Here is a 19,453-nt window from a genome sequence, read left to right on the forward strand (position 1 = left end):
TACACCGGTGTAACAGCGCCTCCTGGAGGTCGGCGTCATGCATGACCGGTACTAACATGTTGGTCAAACAAAAGTAACCTGCCATCAGAGGAATCACGTGATCCAGCGTGCCAGATACGTCCCTGATACAATCGGGATCTATACATCAAAAGAGTAAGGACAGGAACAGGTAAACACGTCGACTTAGCGCAGGTGACGCGGGAACATTGTCGGCAGAAAGGCTCTGGAAATCAGACTTCCTATCGCAACGAGCGGTAAGTACTTAACCTGCAGTACAGAGGTATTATACAAAATGATGTGGAGAAAGATACTTTTACGTTTGATCTCAAAACAATTAAAGACATAACTCTAACACAGTGAGGAGACCAACGTTGACTTCGCAAATATTTCAACAGCGGAGTCAATAATGATCCCGTTCTGCCATAGTTGCAGACGTACGGGCTGTACACGTGAAACCTAGGCTTGATTAGGTCTTGATACGAACTACGTACATTTGAAACTTAAATCCCAATATCGATACAGGCCTTAGTATTGTCCGAAAATGATATACACACTGTGGACACATTATGTGTTGCAACGAACCAGCGGCGTCAAGGCTTTTTGGTGGACTCGACATCTAAAAGAGATTGATTGGAATGAAGAAATCCTCCTTATCCTGGCCACCTGGGCTCAACAACAATTAAACACCACTACATTGACCCTGATCCCCGAGGAATGGTGATTGAGACATTCCCCGGTATTTACCGGAGTCTGAAGTCCTGTTTGGGCGCCCAGTTACTTTAGATTGTTTGCATCGTTAGGTGTGGACTCCGAGGACATTCCAATGGGGAGTACTCGTAACATATACGGAACTAAGAAAGGAACGTACAGCACTTTATAACGTTAGGTACATATGTGCAAACAAGGGGCTAAATACCACTTCAACAGTATTAGCGTTATTGTTACCAACATTAAGAAAGAAAGGGGGTTGTTTCTACCCCGGTGCCTAAAATATGTGTTTGCAGAAGAATTATTGAAAATCCCCCAGGTGTGGTGCTTTGTCTACTAGTAGGTACATTACATAATGCACTACTAATGCTAATGACCTTCATTCGTTAGGATATAGCTCAAGTGACCATAGCTACTAACCAATCAGTTCCCATACCAAACGGCGTTAGAGTCAGTTAGCTATATGAAATATATATGTTGCGCTGTGGTCATATCCGCCAAAGATCGTCCTACAACATGGTTCGAATTCCATTGTACTACTTTTTATTCTTGACACAAACAACAAATTACAAGGGGTATGGATAATTTTGGAGTATGGATAGTTTTGTTGTTAACTGTAACTACTTTCAATGTACTAATATCAAACACGTTTTGAGTCTCCCATTATTTGGCGTGAGATCTGCGCTGACATATCTAGGGCACGGCGGATTTCTTTTTGAACAAACCACAATCTACAAACAATTTTCTCGCTTGGATGATTCCCAGATCCTGTGTTCAATTTTCATATCAACCAGCTTCGAAGAAAAGAATTCAATCATATGCTAATGACATTTCTATCTATCTCTTCTAATACTTACTTACTTGTACTTGAGTAGGTCTCCTCATCTCTGTGAGTGGCCTGCGTCAAAGTCGTCCCTCCGTCTGCACAGCGTCCTGCGCCATACTTGGCGGTCGTGGGCAATCGTCTTCAGGTCCTCTAGGGTCAGACTGGGTTGTTGCATGGTCGTCCTGGCATCTTCCAGTACACATGCCAGCCATGTCTTCCGTGGTCTTCCTCTAGATCTTTTCCCATAGTTGGGGGTCCATTCCAACAGAAACTTGGGCAGCCGTTCTTCGGGCATTCTTAGCAAATGACCTAGCCATCTTAGTCTGTTGTTAGCTATGCGTGTTCCGATCTCCACTGTGTTTGCCTTCTGTAACACGCTCTTGTTTGTGACATGCTGAAACCACTTGATGTGCAGAATTCTCCGAAGACATCTCTGATGGAAGGTTTCCAGTCTATTAACCTGTGCCTGAGTGGTAATCCAGACTTCGCTCCCATAGGTCAAGATTGTAATAACAGCAGCCTCGTATATTCGCAACTTGGTTGCATCAAGAATGTTCCTGTTGTTCCATATTTTCCCAAGCTGGTTGAATGCTCCGGAGGCTTTCTGTATGCGGTTCGAGAGCTCAGAGTCTGTCGTCCCGTCGCTGCTGAAGGTTGTCCCTAAGTAGGTAAACCGACTGACCTGCTCTACCTGACTCCCCTCGACCTTGATGTCCAGTGTGCCAACTTCTGTGTATGGTCGTTGCGTTGTGTGCTTCCCAACCACCATGGCCTGAGTCTTCTTGGCATTGGCCTTCAGCCCAGCAAGAGAACTGTTCTTACATAAGAGGTCTGTTGTTTCTTGTAACCCTGTCTTCGTGTTATCCAGAAGGGATTCTAATAATTATCTTATTTCTTCCTTTTATAGTAATCAGAAATTTTATCGTGAACAAATTGTACGGCTCAGTCTCGCGAGTTCAAAAACGACTTTTAAACACTTTGATTTTGGATTGATAAGACGTCTGCAGTCGTAGACTAATCTGGTTGGGTAATTGGATAAAAAATTCTAGGATACCGTTACGGAGAGCAACAAGTCTGATTTAGGGGGTGATTTCAGATACAACGTGTTACTGTAACCCATAACCATATCCTCAGTAACCCCTACTACAACAAGAGCTCTGAAAGCCGATAGTCCAAAACCTCCACTCAAGCACCCGCCCCTTTTGTGACAGAACGCCACGGTTAGGTTCTCCTGTATGACACAGCCATGCAGCACGGCGATACAAAGTCTCTCCCTTGATCGGATTTTTCTTTCACGACATGGGTTGCCTAGCCCCCTGCTGCTGTCACTGCTTTCTCTCCGTGTGAAAGACACTGTGGGAATGTTCCTTAAAACAAATAGCCACATGTTTATCTGACGACGTCATGAGACGTTGTTAAAGGTGGATGACGTTTTAAAGTACAGGTGCTTTAAAGCTCACACAGGGTACATGTACGTGCTACATGTTACACAGGCTACTGCGTACTTGGCGAGGCCCTGGAGGTGAGTTACGGGACGGTCACATTCGTCGTAACCCGTCGTTTTATGCAGTAGAGTTTCCCAGCAGGCTGTGACAGAACCAATCACCGAGAATCTAGGACAGTCTTTTCGGTGAGAAGGCAGTTGAATCCCGTGTGGCACATGCACGACTATACCAAGAATACCTTCAGTTTGCAATCGTACGACGATCGCACGACGAATGTGACCAGGTATTTTAGTAGGGCAAGGAGGCAGATAGAAGTGTCATGACCCTCACAGCTTTTACATGACATTGGCTGCTTGAATATAAACAAACCAACATCGTAATGCTTGATACGTCGTTTGGGCCAAAGCACGTTGGTAATTAAGAAGGTAGAAAAAGTGCCCATCGTTGTATATTCTACATTGTTGCCATTGCGTCAAGTACATGTTTACATCACGTAAGAACACCGTTGCATGTACAAGAGTACAATTAAGTGTCATAACCGGATAAAAATAACACAAAAATGGTTAGAACTTAGTAGTGTAACATTTTAAGACGGACTAAGCTTTTATACTTGTAGTCCTGCAATGTTTTTATGAGCCATGTTTGTCAAACACTCCGCCTAGTTGGCCCGGGAAAGCTGAACACTTACGAAGTCATTGAACTACAAAAAGTCCTGCAAAGCGCCTTCACAAACAAGACCCAGTTTTCTTAAGGAAGTGGAGTCTGTTTTCACTGTCACCTGTGCGAGGTGTGTTTTATGTCAGTTACTGTTATCAACAACATTCCTGGTCTAAATAGGGCAGACACACTTCGCGGTTCGACTACCAGCTTAGACGGATTTAATAGCCTTGACTTATAAAAGAAACATGTGTTTTTGCTTGGAGAGTCCAACATGTCCCTCCCACGGTTATGCAGTCATAGTGTTTGCCCAGGTCGCTGAAATTCTCATTAGTTAACAGTGGAGCCAGTTGTAGGTTTGTATTGATGGCTATCATAGCTGACTGTTACAAAAGCTCGTGTCTGCTTTACCAATAAAATCATTTGCTTGCTCCTGTGTCGCTTGGATGTAAGGTTAGTCCAACATGGTGCAAACAACCTCTTACGTTGCCTAGCGATCAGTAGTACAACTGCACCTCCTCTCACCAGAAACACCCCCGCAACCATATCTACATTTTACATCTGTTCTGCGCGGCATAATGTTGGAACACCAGTATAGCACAGGACAGTTTACTTTGACCATATTTTTTTCGGAATACAAGAAGATCGTACGTGTTTTTTTAAACTGACAATATCGGGTATCTCATATTTAAACTCAGCACAGATGATCTGTCGAAAGTTTTCCTGGAGATGACCCTTGGACAAGACACTACTTCTCTGTGAATGACTGCTGGTTTGTGTAATTGAAGATCTACTTTGTTATTGTAAGAGAAACCAGAGACCTGTACAGTTGGACGTACATGTAGGGCTGTTCATGTCACTTATGATATACGTGAATATTTTCAAAGACGGTAAACGTTTATATCATTCATCACACATGTTTGCATATTGACTTTTCAAAGCCATACGGACATGCTTGAATATTACTCCTGAAAGGTTTGGTTTATATGGGTCAAGCGTCGGCCCGTATCTACCAACATTCTTCACGCCATGGAACCTTTAACATCCGCAAGCGTGTCCTTCCTGTCGGCTAGTGGTACCAACTGAACTGTTTCCTGTCAGTCAAGCAGGTCGCTGGACAGCTTTGTACCACCTGCACCAGCTGTCAATCATCCGCTGTTAGGGGGAGGAGTTTTAGAAGCCAGGTACTTACTTCTTTGTCGTGGTTAAGACAACAGTCTTTCGAAGGACGTTAAGACGATAACGTGGGACAGAGATAATCCACGACTTTATAGTTCAGCTTTACAACGAGAGAAGATAAAGTGTAAAGTGATCAGAGACTTTTCCCGTGAAAGAAAACCTGTCACAGGACAGGTGATATGGAGTAACGGTACTACAGGCGCAGTGTACCGTGGCAGAGACAGGTACTGTTCCTGGATTTTTGTCTTGCTTTAAGTCTTGGTTGACTTAACGCTATGTACATAGCCCAGCTCTCGGTACATGCAACGTTACAACATATATGTTTTCCAGTCTAGAATTATAGATAAGAAGGTCAACTTTGCAGATGCCATTGTAGAGTGCCCTATATTACAGCACCTGGGCTGCGCAAGAGAGGAGTACATTGTGTAAGTACATAGCTCTTCATTTCTAAAGCTATATGTAGAAATCCTTGGCTAGCGTTGAAAATTTGTCCCTCTAATTACATGTTCCGTTAGTTTGGAGCATGAGAGGACCCACTGTCAGTAAGATTAAGGCTCACGTTGCATTGCAAAGCAGGATAAATATTGTGCACTGCATTTTGAGTTACAGTTAGCATTCTCATGGTTTTGTCGAACTTCCCTTCTAATGATAGTCTTGGCCTACTGAGAGGTTGATTTGGATTTACAGTTTTCTGACAGCCAATCTTTAGTGGCCTATGAGATAGTGCCTTGCCTATCGGATGATGTCTTGCCGGTTGGTTACGACTTTGCCAGCTGAAGATGGGCTTGGAGATTACATGTTTGTGATGCCGAGTAGACTATACAGAAGTTCGTTCTGATGGTTACTGTTATTGCCCAATAATGTTTGCTCTCGTAAGGCTGTTAGCATCAGCTCACTTGCCTTTGCCCTTTCTATGAATATATTGGGGGATATAAATACTGTTATACTATAAATTCAATCGCTTTTCATTCAAAGGATGTTGACCAGCAAGAAATAACACAGAGACATTTGATGGATAAGATACTGATAAACTTTATTGTACAATAATTGTGCGACGTATGTAATCTTTTGCTACATAGCAACGACCATGCTATGAGACTGATCTACAGTATAAAACACTCTGGAGTGTGGGAAGAGAATGTACAATTATTGGTTGAATTTCTAGCAATTAGGTAGAACCGTTGTCCTACATGTAAATGTTCCATACAGGGGTTGTTACGTGTCAGTATATAACTGGAATCTGCTAAATCCTGGTATTGAAGATGATAGACTTTCATATACTAGTATAGTGAATAACACATATGAAAATATATGTAAACTACAATCAAAAAGTGATATTGGTCTTTTATAAGTTCTGGATAAAATGGACAAACCCTCTGGTCACATGGAATCTCTCGGTTTCTAGTTTGTCACTGCCAATCCTGAGCTCTGTAATTACTCTAACCACTACTCTTTATATTTGAAAGATAGTTTCCTTGCGTACAATGATGAACCAAACAGTACAGAAATGGTATAGAAGAGAGAAACTGGCATGCTCTAGGTTACATGATATTAGTTTATACAAAATTTAAACAGTTGTTCCTGGCTATCGTCCAGTACAATAAGTACAAACTAAGCCAATGCTTCTGGCACTACATACATAAATCCGAATGTAGGTCGCCAAATCCACAGCCCTTTGTCGTGACTGCTTGATGTGTTTTCTTTTCACATTCTTCTATTTTTCTCTGGCCATATCATGTTGCATTATCTATAAGCCATTTGAAAATAAAATCCCCTAACGGAAATATGCGCCGGACACACCATACTATCAGTACAAAGAACAAGTTAATACCCTTTTCAATAAGTTCATTCTTATCGTGAGATCTTGTCGTTTTAGGTGAATAAAATGATACCTAAAAGACGTGTCAAACCAATCAGGAGAGTTTGTATAGTCATTTATATTTGGTACCTTAATTAGGCCATAGTTCCTTCGATACAGTTCAGGCGGTCTGTTTGCGCATGTCTGGTGTTAAACCATTCATCACGGGTCGGCAAACAACCGACTGATTGTTGAACAGACTTTAATTTGTCCTGTCAGACGTCGTGTAGATTCTAACAGTACTTCAGGGGACCATAAAGGTTGTAATTGTCTGTGTGTCTGCGCTGTGGTGCGCCCGTGTCCTCGGACGGGTTGTATATTTGCAGAAGAAAGACCGGGTGGCGACGATCTGGAAAGTAAATTTGTCGACCTGTATGAAGTGTTACTCGTTGCCTAGTTTTAGCAGTTGATGTCGGTAAACTATTCAGCACCGTGCGGACATTAGAACTGTGTCAACAGCGCTAATCTTGCACAAACGATCATTCTGCTGAAAAGAACACGTTTAGAAGAAATACATGTTAATGCTCAAAAGAAAGGGAAGCCATTAATAATATCGTTTAATTTCTACCTTAACACGTTCTATTGACACTTAACAAGGCAGTTTTGTCCAAGGTAGCCACGCTTTTCTTGATATTGCAAACGCAGCTAGAGAATACATCAAAGCTCATCAAATCATCAAAGTTCCAGCACTGAGGATTTCTTTGTTTCTGGACGGTATGCTACGACTATAGGTATATGTAAATTTTTCCATATAGGGAAACAATTGAATTTTTCACATATTTAAGACCTTCAAAATATTTTGGTTACAAGATATATACAGGATGTGTACGTGTGTTAGGTAATTGTTTCGGCAACAAGTGACGTTCACCTATGTTTACACTATATGGTGTAATCTTCCTGTTAATGATCTCTGTTGCCTAGCGTCTCTCAACCAGGCGCCACAACAAGCAAACCTGTGCCTCTTGCCATATGTACATATTAACCATGAGTATATAAGAGTGAATCAGTTCTCTGTTCATTTGTGACGCTGAAGAAGAGTGATGGATGTCACTCGAAACGTCCGGAAATAAATCCGTTAACTGATCCAGTAGTAGAGTTTGAATTTTCTTACGAGTATCGTTTACCTGGATGTCTAACCTTCATCAACGTATATTAACCATGATTAACAAGACCGAGCGATGTTCATCTTGTTTGCCAAATATTTCGGTGTCGCGCGAGAAAATTATTCGTGACCTCAGAGTAACGATAAGAGAAAAGGTATAACTAAGGGGTCCCGCCCTGGTGCCTGATTAGAATCTGGTATTGCCAAAGCATTTCTTAGCGTAGAAACGGCAGGTTTTATATGATTGTGACGTGCCTAAACTTTGTAAAGGGTCAATCTATCACTTCAGTGTACAGCTGGCAGTTTTACAGCAATACCCTTTGACAGTTTATCCTTGACATACAGCTTTCATCAGCAGATACGTGTTGACAGCACAGATACGTGTTGACAGCATGATCTACTGCTGCCAGGGACAACTCAAGGCCTTCTTTGTAATGTCAAATAATATTTTACTGAGGGCCCGGTCACGTGCGTCGTACGATCGTCATACGATCGCAAACTGAGGACAATCTTGGAATAGCCATACGTATCGTACAAATTCAGCTGTTTTGTTGTGAGAAAGGCTTTACAGATGCTTGCAATTTGGCGTCGATTTGTTTCATCACAGCGTAATTGAAAATCGACCTACGACGAATTCAACGGGACTACCTCTTTGTTTTAGAATAGCTGCAGGATCGAAAGACAATCTGCATGAAGTTTATAAACTGCCTACAGTAATGTATAATGTTATATGATAACTTCAACAGTGCCAATGATCATAAGGGAACAATGATAAAAAGATACCGAACATCACCATCATCATCATTATGAAAAATGTGTCACGTTTAGCTGTTATGGTGATGAATATGATTGATGACATTATTACAACTTCTATTTTTCAGGCCCAGGCAACAAAACTGGTCAACCGATGATATGGCCTTATGATATTCTGCTGCATGTTTGTGCCATGTACACCATATCATAGCGGGAGGAGACACGAACTGAATCAACATGGTCCAGTTATAGGTGTTATAGCTTAGCAATGTCGGTGATGTAACAACAACAGCAACGAGCACTGGATGGCATTCACAAGGATAGGGACTAAAAAATGTGCAATCAGTTCGAGAAAGCCCCTGCCAACATGGCGGACACGACTTGTGTACGGGTCCTGCTGGAAGCGGAACCTTCCCGGGACGTGGTCTGCTTCTGTTCGGACCTGCGAGCTCGCAGTGACGCCAATGTGGTCGCGGGGTGGGCTCTAACCCCGCACGAGAGGAAAAAACAACCACAGACATCGGCGGGAAAACTCAACAAGCAGTACAGGCAGCCACCAAACAACTTGTTAAACAGAAGAAAGGGCAGCGCGACTCCAGAGAAGTACGTCTTTCAACATTTTGACGACGTGGGGTCGTACATGAGAGATTACCGACAGAAGTACACGTGTCTGGGGAAACAGGAGCTGATGGAAAGTCCCGTCATGTCTGAGGATGGAGACTCTATCGGTGACTCTGCATCGACGATATCTAGGTAAGTCATTGAAGTATAACTATAACATGCAACACTGGGCACAGATTTCATTCCGATTCTAGTAATCAAGATACTTCAGATAAGCATATTTCTATGGTATGATTATATTGTTTCTTCAATCTTTATGGACTACTCTGTAACATATTTTCTTCTGGCGCGGTCACATTCGTCGAGCATGAAGCTTAAGGTCGTCGTATGATTCTGATTTCCCATCAGGCCCACAGTGATGTACACAGGTGACCAGGTCCTTTGCAGTAACTAGTTTCGTGCCAAGTATGACGCATCTTTCCAGACGTAAACCGATACCATAAATAAAATTCTGTTTTGTTTTCAGGGTACCAAGAGAAATGGCGGAAATTCCAGATCCTGAAATGGATCCATCTGTTCTCATGCCAACAAACGGACAACGATACAGCAGTCCGTCCAGCGAGGAGGACGCTGCTTCCATGACAGCCAGTAATAAGCCCGCGAAAGCCCATTCCATCTCCGGTGCCCGTACCAGTGACAACACCCTACAAGTTCCCGCCACGACCGGCCTCTCTAAGATCACCGTACAGACGAACAGACTCCCGGATCAACAGAGAGCAGTACAGAGACGCGGACCGAGTAGGACAAAACTCATCTCCAAACCACCTGCCGAGAAGACCACTGGTAAAGACGCCTTCTGGATTTTGTTAGTCTACTATTTTAGAAAGTTTGAGATGGATTTCATTTTCTTTTCTAAAGATCTACTGCCCTTCTATTGTTATTTATTCAGTAAAACAACGTGTTCCTCGTGTCAAGTATATCATTGAATAGATGGTCTTATTTCAATTATAGGTTCAGAAGACATCCGAAGACCCAGTTCTGCCGAGGCGGTTTTCCTCTCCCCTGCTGGCGGGTACCTGTCGGTCTCTCCGTCGTTCGGCGCTTTCCGCAAGTACCACCGAAAACAGAACTATCAACAGGTTGGAAAGGAAAGGCGCCGACTAGCGGAGATGTACGGTATTGCCAATCTGAGCTCCACAGAAGCGCAACAGTTGGAAACTCAGCAGGGACCCTGTCCGTCACCACGCCTTCTTGTGACTTGTAAAAATGCTCCTGTGGTAAAAAATGGGGCTCTAGTCGTGGACAAGGGAAGCAGCAATTTATTCACCCCTAAAATGCCCCCGTGGCCTGTAAGACCAAAATCTCAGTCATTGAAATCTGGGTTGAATAGAGCACTGGATGGTTATGTGGTGTGGGATGCAAGTGAGGGAAAATGGACAATAAATACGGCTTATGTTGCGGCCCTAATGACATATAACCAAGCCGCACCGGATGTTGGGAAGATGTTGAAACAGTACATGTCATTGAGTGGATCTGGCAAAAAAGGACCTGCATGACTCTGACATGATTTCTATTGTATTGTAACAAAAATACTATCAGAAATGATTACATCTTGTATTGATACTGTACAAGCCACCTCTGTTTCAGTAAGAAAGGAATTAACAAGATATTGCTGCTATACCATTGTCATGATTGCAGAGATGATTTTCAGAGAGTAAAGCTTTCACCTGACAAAAATTTTGTGACAAAGACTGCCTGACTCTTATCTCCTATACTCATGGTAAGGTTTTATCACTGTGTACCTCATACAGGCAGTATACTTATTCTTCCATGATGTACATTCTCCTGTTTTAGTATCTTTTTCTCATATTCATACACAAAATACTTATAGGAATCATAAAAGTATGTAGAACAAAAAGGAAAAAAATATAATCACAATTTACAAACTCATTAATACTGGCAAAAATCATTAAAAAAACAAAATGAATAATTCAAATCGATTTGAACAATCTATAGCACATCATTGTGTATCTGCACCTCTCTTAGACACTAGCATGTTCATTGGATATGTCTGGTTGGACTTGTTGTTCTGGAGACTGCTGGGTAACCTGTACATCATCAGACGGTCTGGTATCAGGAGATCCTTCCAACTCATTACCTGTAGGAGACAATATGGTCTTCATTTAGCTTTATTATCAATTATGGCAGCAGTTTAAGTGATGAAAAGAAATGTGTCTAAGTAAATGAGATACTAAACACAAACAATTTCCAATTAACATTACCTTAGTTCATAATATGTATTAATACTTTTAAGTACTTAAAAAACATACAATGTATACATGCACATGCACTGTATTACATGTAGTGTCACACATTCATGCACACTAAGAATACAAACTGTTTACAGTCAGTAATAGTGTTACATGCAATAAGGCCATGCCGATTTAATTTCTTAGTTCTGCTGCTGCATGCTCCATTTTCTGATTTGCAAAAAAAAGCAAAAACATTTGTACCACTTATGTACTAATGAATCAACCCCATCCAAAACTGCATTTTGACTCCAACAGTTGAAGTAAGTCCTTATCTTTATAGCTGTTGCACTTTATCCAATTATCACTGCATCTGGCTTTGATTGTACTAAAAGCTGAAAATTAATTGTTTGAATTGTACACCAGCTCAGTACATATATATTGCATGTATTGCATGTATGGTAGCAATTAGGCCTATTACAGGATGATCAAGCGTGCTGTATTTACTGTGCATAGTTGCCTTGCCTCAGCCTGCTGTATTGCTTTCCTGCCAAAATCTGAGAACCAACAAATCAAATTGGTGTGGCCTAAAAGAGGAATCAGTTCGGGATCTGGATTGTGACAGAGCTTTCTAGGTGAAACCAGGAAACAAAGAAATGGAATTTGCTTGTGCCAAATCCACATCAGTCACCTCACAACGCCCTCACTTGTCGTGTAATAAAGGTCGCGTCTCGTCTGCAATCTCACCTTCCTCCTCAAGAGTGGAGTAGGACTTGGTACGCTTAATGTCCATCTCCAGCCACCTGTGGACAACAATGTGTCAACGTTATCTTTCTTCAATGACCATTAACGTTACATACCTTAGACTGAAAGATTGGCAAGTCATTGTTCATCATCTGGTATAAAGTGAAACACCATGACGAAATAGTAAAACAGGTACCCCCCCCCCACACACACACACTCTCACTACCGGGGTATCCAGTTTACATGATGCTGTATGAATTCTTATAGAACATGCCTATTTACCACACATCATCATATGTATAGCTGCACAGCATGCCACAGGTCATTAAAGACAATGTACCTGCTAAAGAGTATGACACACAAGCTGAAGACAAACCTATAGAATACAATTCCTGCGAAAATGTTCTGTGTAAAACAGACTAACATGCCGGCTCCAGGATTCTATATGCAATATCTAGATTCCACTTACTGTAGTATGCCTAAAGGAATGATAAGAGATCCAGCCATCAGTAGGAAGCAGAAGCCTGGGAAGAAGCTGAGCGTGGCGGGATACAAATTGTTGAACAGTACACTGGCCAGGAGCTGACTCATCACCTCAATTGATGACACCACAGAGAATAGTGCACCTGTATTTCAATCATATCAATCAATGAATGTTATGTAATGTACAATGCCTTGATATATCTATGAGTCTGATAGTGTCTTCTGTAATATACATTATAGCAGTATGTAAATAAGGACATACCTTTCTCTGTGAGTTCCACTTCTTTTGACAAGAGGGACCTTAAAGAAGCAGCACCAAACCCAGAAAACATTCCCATTACAGAACCTGAAAAGAAAGCACATCATAAGCTCTTATTCCATAACTACTATTTTAGTTACTGATAACAAGCAAAGGTTATGACAGGTTATGTGTCATGCCAAGTACTGATGAACATTGAAAGTTGAATGGCAGGTCTTGAAATACCACCTGTTTATGCGAGTTAGTACACTGCAGCAGGTATTTCGAATCTGATGTCTACCTTGTTGTGAAACAAACCTTACCTAGGAAAAGCATCCAAACAGTTGTGGTGAAGGCTACTGTGATGTTGCTGGCAGCCCTGGATAGCATGCCCACCTGTCCCAGCTTAGTGTCACCCAGGAAACGTGACATCAGAGGTAGGAACACTGACAGACCTACAAACTATACATGGCAATAATAAGGGACAGGATTAGTTGAATGGTTTCTGTCCACCTTAAGGGCCGATCAAAAACTGAGGGCATCCTTGGGACAATATTGTGCATGCGTCTTGCAAAATTCAAATGTCTTGTTACGGAAAAGGTTACCATAGATCTGTCAGCAGTTATTCCTGTCACAGCCTGCCAGAAAATTTGACGATTTCAAATTGCACTGCCACAATGACCCATAACAAACGTGATGGTGTTGTTTCCACATAAATCATTAGATGTAAAATGGCTTGTACATTTTCAGCTGTTAGCTGTTTCTTGTTATCATTATGAACTTTGTTACAGAGTGATGCTGTAAGTAACATCACTCACCGCCAGGACTCCCGTGACAGCCAGGAAGGTCCCATACAGGGTGCTGGTCCACTTGGAACCCAGCTGGTACTTCACAAACAGGAACCCGATGTCACTCCAGCCTGAACATGAGTTCAACAAACTTGCCATTACTGGCTAAATCATAATAGTAACAGCATTACATATACTACTCATTTAGACAAAGGCAGGACATGAATATAGAAAAAAATTGGGTAATTCCAATTTCTGTGTCTGTGTTTAACTTGAAGACAAACTGGGTGGTCTATTCAAAATTTTACTTTTCACGAGTATACAGCATTGAAAAACTTCAATGCCTGCATGGTACAATGTACATCTCATATTTAGTTAAGTTGTAGAAGACCATACAAAAGTCTCTGTACTTTTTTGTTGTGTCAATAAAGAATCTCTCATACAATTATTGTACATTGTACACGTAATGTTTACTTTACGTTAATAATATATATAAATGATTAAAAGCAGATATGAGGAGCAACATGACTCATTTTGTTACAAACCTATGTAACTATACATGTTCAACCAGAAAATCTGCTTCATCATTAAATTTCCCTGACCAGATAGATAGAAAGACTTACCCATAAATATCATGATGCTTATGAAGAAAGCGATGAGCAGCAGAATGATGTGAAGTCGTCCTCTTTTCTCCCTCGGCTTGCAGATGACTCTCCCCCATCTCTTCACATTCTCAATGTTGACCAGCGCAGTTATCTTACCCCCTGCAGAGTCGTCATCCTCTTCCTGGACACTTCCCGTGTTTTTCTGTACTGTTTCTTTCAGCCAAAACACAATGTAGACTATTGAGACAGCATTCAAGACGAGGTAGAGGATGAACACAGACATGAAGCCGAGTTCGTCCACCATGACTCCACCGAGGGCTGATCCGATGGTTGCCCCCAAACCTGTCATTGCCTCCAGGATGCCGATCCTCCATGTGCGTGTGTTGTTGTCTGTGATATCTGTGATGTATGTGTAGGTTGTCATCAGCACACAGGCATAGCCTCCTGTCAGCCCTGCCACGATGGATCCGATGAAGAGGTAAGGTAGGGCAGCGTAGATGTACGTCGACTGAATGATGAGGTTTGTAGCACTAATCAAGGCTCCGACGGACGGCATGACCATGGCAGTTTTACGTCCGAACCTGTCCGTCCACGATCCGAGGAAGAACAAGACCAGCACTGACGGGATGACATTGGCGACATTCAGGTACAAGAGATACTGAGATGCCGTTGTCTCCACAAACTTCTCCTCTGTTTTATGCCCACTAAGGTTACTGCAGAGGTTGGTATTATTGTATTTCTGGATGCAGATTTTCTGGTAGACCAGCTGCTGCAGTATTGGGGACTGCAGGAATGCACCAGTCATGTATAACAGCATCACTGGCTCTACTGTCAGGTACTTCCGCAGCCAGGCAAACACATCCGACACTGCCATTGTCCTCCTGGATGTAAACTGAGCGTACTTCTAAAATAGATAAAAGTAATATAAACTAAAATCAAGCCATGGCCGACTTTATTACAAGAAAATAAAACTGCATCTTTGTGATTATTTTTTAATTCATTTTCCTGAAACAGGCTTGGCAGCGGATCCGGAGTGGGTACCGTGGTGGATGATAGCCCACTCCTGAAATATTACGTGGCTGGTTATCTCCTCACTACTAAGTAAGACTACGGGTCAGCACACACAGTGCTGACAGACGCTGCCTCAAGGCACAGTCAGCACTGAAAGTGTAGTGGTGACGACCACTTCCGCTGTAGTGTTCCAGCGCTGAGAAAGGAATGCGTGACTTTTGTATATTTACTAGTAGGCCCCTGCCCTTTAAGGTCTCATTCATGTATTACTCCGAGTGTACCCCCTAAAAGAGTGCCAAGTCAAAAACTAAGCGGCTGTATGAACGCGTGTTTTTATTGGTGAGAATTTTTCCTTTTAGCCATCCCAACTGATGTAAAACGTCAAAGCGGTGAAAGCTTGTTTGTAACTGATGAAATTAGGACGTAATTGTCGGCAGCCGCGCGCTAGGTCGGACGTGCACAGTCCAGTGTTGTGAGTTGTGCGGTCGTAGGTTTGCACCGTGGGAGGGCCTCTTGCGGGCAGCCACTAGGTGCAGTTTGTATTTCCCATAAAAGGGGATTGTGTGTATAGAAGTCGTTGGCAATTTTTTTATGAGATGTAGAGTATGTGTGCTCAACATAGCATGAAAGATATCGATTGATTTAATGTAGGATCATAGGGAACACGGTCTCGTAAGTCACTCATTAATGCATGGTTTCTAATGTATGGAAAAAACTCATGAATGAGACCTTAATGTGTATAACATTGTAAACACACAGCATCGTTGACCAGTGCTCACGTGAGACTGACTCACGTAGACTTGGGTCGAATCAATACACTGTGTAAGCAGTGGTGTGGTTTAGGGTGGTACAGTTTGTGAGCTGTGAACCCAGAGAGAGATAAGTATTGTCAATATGAGCTTAGCTGCGTACGTGCTACTCGACATGCCGCCAAGTTAACGCGTACGGGGCCGGGCTGGGGCCGGACGTTACACAGTGGTACCGCGTACCGCGAAAATCTATTAGGCCATGTTGATTTGATTATACGGATGATGTGAGCGTGCGAAAAAAAGAACTTTGGCAAGAAAAAATTGCTTCCATTATGAAAGATACGTGGTCATGAAGGTTGAGCAAATGGCACATGTCATTTTCGTCTTTTTCGTTTGTCGTTCTACGACATTGGTATAGTTTTCCAATATTCTTTTTGCAACCTACGGCATATATTTGCTCGTTTTTTAACTATTTTGTACCATTTACAGTATGGTTGAAAACTTTTTTTTTGGAAACGTGATTTTATGCGAAAATTCGCATGCGCGCGCCGACGTCATCCATACAATCAAATCTACATGGCCTTAGGTACAGGTCTAAAATACCGAATCACTAATATAAGTACCGATTCTGTACCGATTTGAAATTACACTATAGCTACCTAAGTGGCCGTAAAAAATCATTTATATAATTTTGTGTAGCTTGTCAGATTGTTTATGTACAGGTACAGGCCCGGACCAAAACCTCTGTACCTCGGGACTTGTACCTGTACCAAAGGTTACGTTCAGGCACGCAGCCCGTAACACAACAAATTCGCAAAGTCAGCCGCATACCGGTAAGCGTACATACTGCGATGCATGGCAGAAAAGGCAATTTTTTCCTAAGATTTTGTATGGCTTTTCTAGCTATCGCGTCCTGCCGCTATCACATTTGCTTTTCTGCGTCTACGTTTCTATACGAATCAAATTGCATTTGAGTTAACTTTGGGTCAAATGTCACAGACAACCACGCCCGACCTGCTTGCAACCACCTGCCAACCATGACCGAACCTCCTGCCAACACCAGAATGTTTGAAATATTTTGAAACATTCGTCTAGCTAGCGCAGCCGATCAGTAGCCGACCACCAGCCGACCTTGCAGCCGACCTGCTCATGGTTGGGTTGAGTTCGGCTGGTGTTCGTGAGGCCATATTGGGCTATGTGTGACATGCAGCAGGGTCTTTACTCCAATTTGTACTGCCCGGTACCAAGGACATTATCTGTGTATAATGTCCTTGCCGGTACTTAGTCTTTTGTGTGATAACTTTGTAGTTGCAATGTTTACATGTGGCATTATTTGCATACCTGTGATATAAAGGTTATCACGTCGACGAGGATATTTGCGTTCGCGGTGCTGATGCAATAGGCCTGCCAAGTTGCCACGCACAGGTCAAGGATACTTAGGACAATTTTTGTCACATTGAAAGTTCCCATACGTGCGATCAACGGCAACCATTGGATCCCTAAACCGCTTTTTTAAAACACGTCAACTTTACATACAATTTAAGAATATCTTAATCATTATTTAAGACACAAGTGCTTAAAGGCTACGTGTGAAAACCGGAAAATAAGGATCCATCCTCACCTACGGAAAGACCATGTAACGACGATCTTTACATACTCGTATAAGCCGTGTATAGATGCGTAAAGATGGAATATACGTTGCCTTTAAACATAGTTAAAGCATCCGTAAATACCGTTTTTCGTGCCGTGGAGGTTGTTAGAACGATAGCCCGGTTGCCATCCGGTTTGCACCCGGGTACGTTCGCCCGCCTTTTCGGGAGAGAGAGTGCAAGGAGCTCCGTTACATATCGGATAGTACCCAGGCTTAGTTAGAACAAAACGCTCCTGAAACTTGACTGGAAAGCACACGGTAACTAGTAATGTGTTTACCGACTATGTGAAATCTAAATTTCTTGTTGATATCTAACGAAACTTATCTCGACCATTTTCCATCGTGTACATTACTGTGGCACATCCCTGTTACCATATTACAAATGAAGAGTGCCAAGTCAAAAACTAAGCGGCTGTATGAACGCGTGTTTTTATTGGTGAGAATTTCCCTTTTAGCCATCCCAACTGATGTAAAACGTCAAAGCGGTGAAAGCTTGTTTGTAACTGATGAAATTAGGACGTAATTGTCGGCAGCCGCGCGCTAGGTCGGACGTGCACAGTCCAGTGTTGTGAGTTGTGCGGTCGTAGGTTTGCACCGTGGGAGGGCCTCTTGCGGGCAGCCACTAGGTGCAGTTTGTATTTCCCATAAAAGGGGATTGTGTGTATAGAAGTCGTTGGCAATTTTTTTATGAGATGTAGAGTACGTGTGCTCAACATAGCATGAAAGATATCGATTGATTTAATGTAGGATCATAGGGAACACGGTCTCGTAAGTCACTCATTAATGCATGGTTTCTAATGTATGGAAAAAACTCATGAATGAGACCTTAATAATGATTAACCAATATCGAATGCACTCATCCTATCTCCTATAACAGCAGAGATATCTTGATGAGTTTTCAGCCCCAAAAAAGAAGGCCGAAATTACTTGCCTGGATTTTGTTGCGGGTTATAGTATAGTATAGAGTAGATATGTTAGCCGCGGCGACTGTTGCAGGGCTTCTCTTACTTGCAGTCTTTTACATAATTTAGCCCTAACAACATGTTGTTTATAGGGCTAATGTAAAAGACTGCAACTTGCAAGCAATGATGAATGGCACAAACCACTATTTCCGAACCATGTAAAGACTTACCTTACGTACTTCGCGGTTAACGTACACCTACATGTGACAGTTACCTGGCACACGGACCTATCTGAAGCTGAAGTGTGGCGCAGGGATTATGAAACATGTGATCACACTGTTCATTTCCGGAATATACTAAACCACATGGAAGGGGTATTAAATAATTTCCTTCTTTTAAAACATGTAACAGCGATTAAAACGAAATCACGACTGATAAAGAAACTGAACAGGAAATTAACACTCGACTACATGCAATATAAATCTAGTCTAAATCTGCAACGTTACACTGTTAGTGTACATTTGTTTATTGATTTAATTTATTGGTACCCCCATAACTGAATAGACGCGACCATCAACCTTTACCCTGTGACCCAGATCTAGCGTTCTCTGAGTCTAAGACATGGAGGAGGACTTCGGTGGTTTGTCTTTTGACGACTCGTTGTTCTGCGGTGGGAATGTGAGAGAAAGTCGTAGACTTGTGTCGTACAACGCCAAGATATGCGAGGAAGGAGTAAGTGTCGATGAGCACAACTTGTTGGACAATCCGCATCCAAAATTCGCAAAATTATGTGCATCATGCTGCATCCCTCTTGGAGCCCCCAACGTTCAAGCTAGCCAAACTTTGTGTCAAATTTAATGAATTCCCAACATCTAACATAATTGTTCAACAATGCCATTAACAACAACATTATTAAACTAACAAATATTAGAAATCTATGGCGG

The 19,453-nt window shown here is 42.2% G+C and overlaps 3 protein-coding genes across 12 annotated transcripts in view; 2 read left to right on the top strand and 1 right to left on the bottom strand.

The window, feature by feature from the left end:
* The first annotated feature begins 139 nt into the window (after positions 1–139).
* Positions 140–10,850, top strand: LOC109469807. Of its 6 annotated transcripts, none has more exons than XM_019768495.1 (4): positions 140–254; positions 8,657–9,281; positions 9,616–9,932; positions 10,101–10,850. In XM_019768495.1, exons 2-4 carry the CDS (start codon positions 8,863–8,865, stop codon positions 10,643–10,645), a joined length of 1,281 nt encoding a protein of 426 aa, XP_019624054.1. In that variant the 5' UTR covers positions 140–254; positions 8,657–8,862; the 3' UTR covers positions 10,646–10,850. The 6 variants fall into 6 exon arrangements, with proteins under 6 accessions (XP_019624054.1, XP_019624057.1, XP_019624055.1 ...); XM_019768498.1 differs by lacking the exon at positions 140–254 and adding an exon at positions 2,999–3,056; XM_019768496.1 differs by lacking the exon at positions 140–254 and adding an exon at positions 4,922–5,039.
* LOC109469806 (solute carrier family 46 member 3-like) overlaps positions 10,843–19,453 on the bottom strand; it is a 9,534-nt gene continuing 923 nt past the window's right edge. Inside the window, exons 1-8 of one of the 5 annotated variants that reach the window (XM_019768490.1) lie at positions 18,740–18,834; positions 14,215–15,100; positions 13,622–13,722; positions 13,127–13,265; positions 12,828–12,911; positions 12,552–12,708; positions 12,086–12,141; positions 11,023–11,247 (exon numbers count right to left, since the gene is read on the bottom strand). In XM_019768490.1, the coding sequence (XP_019624049.1) occupies positions 11,132–11,247; positions 12,086–12,141; positions 12,552–12,708; positions 12,828–12,911; positions 13,127–13,265; positions 13,622–13,722; positions 14,215–15,070 (1,509 nt within the window). In that variant the 5' untranslated portion in view covers positions 15,071–15,100; positions 18,740–18,834 and the 3' untranslated portion in view covers positions 11,023–11,131. Of the gene's footprint in view, positions 11,248–12,029; positions 12,142–12,551; positions 12,709–12,827; positions 12,912–13,126; positions 13,266–13,621; positions 13,723–14,214; positions 15,101–18,739; positions 18,835–19,453 lie in introns of those variants that run through there. The other 4 variants (XM_019768493.1, XM_019768492.1, XM_019768489.1 and 1 more) reach the window with 4 other exon arrangements.
* Positions 19,107–19,453, top strand: part of LOC109469808 — a 9,830-nt gene continuing 9,483 nt past the window's right edge. Inside the window, exon 1 of the mRNA XM_019768502.1 lies at positions 19,107–19,241. Within this exon, the coding sequence (XP_019624061.1) occupies positions 19,131–19,241 (111 nt within the window). The 5' untranslated portion in view covers positions 19,107–19,130. The remainder of the gene's footprint in view (positions 19,242–19,453) is intronic.

Source organism: Branchiostoma belcheri, unplaced genomic scaffold, assembly GCF_001625305.1.
Source record: "Branchiostoma belcheri isolate BF01 breed outbred unplaced genomic scaffold, Haploidv18h27 scaffold21, whole genome shotgun sequence".
NCBI lineage: Eukaryota > Metazoa > Chordata > Leptocardii > Amphioxiformes > Branchiostomatidae > Branchiostoma > Branchiostoma belcheri.

Bases quoted from the DNA above. Each gene is read 5' to 3' on its own strand.
- LOC109469807 (XM_019768495.1), top strand. From the start codon at position 8,863: ATGTGCAATCAGTTCGAGAAAGCCCCTGCCAACATGGCGGACACGACT. The intron at 9,282-9,615 runs GTAAGTCATTGA...TTTTGTTTTCAG, and splicing joins TCTGCATCGACGATATCTAG to GGTACCAAGAGAAATGGCGG. The intron at 9,933-10,100 runs GTAAAGACGCCT...TTTCAATTATAG, and splicing joins ACCTGCCGAGAAGACCACTG to GTTCAGAAGACATCCGAAGA.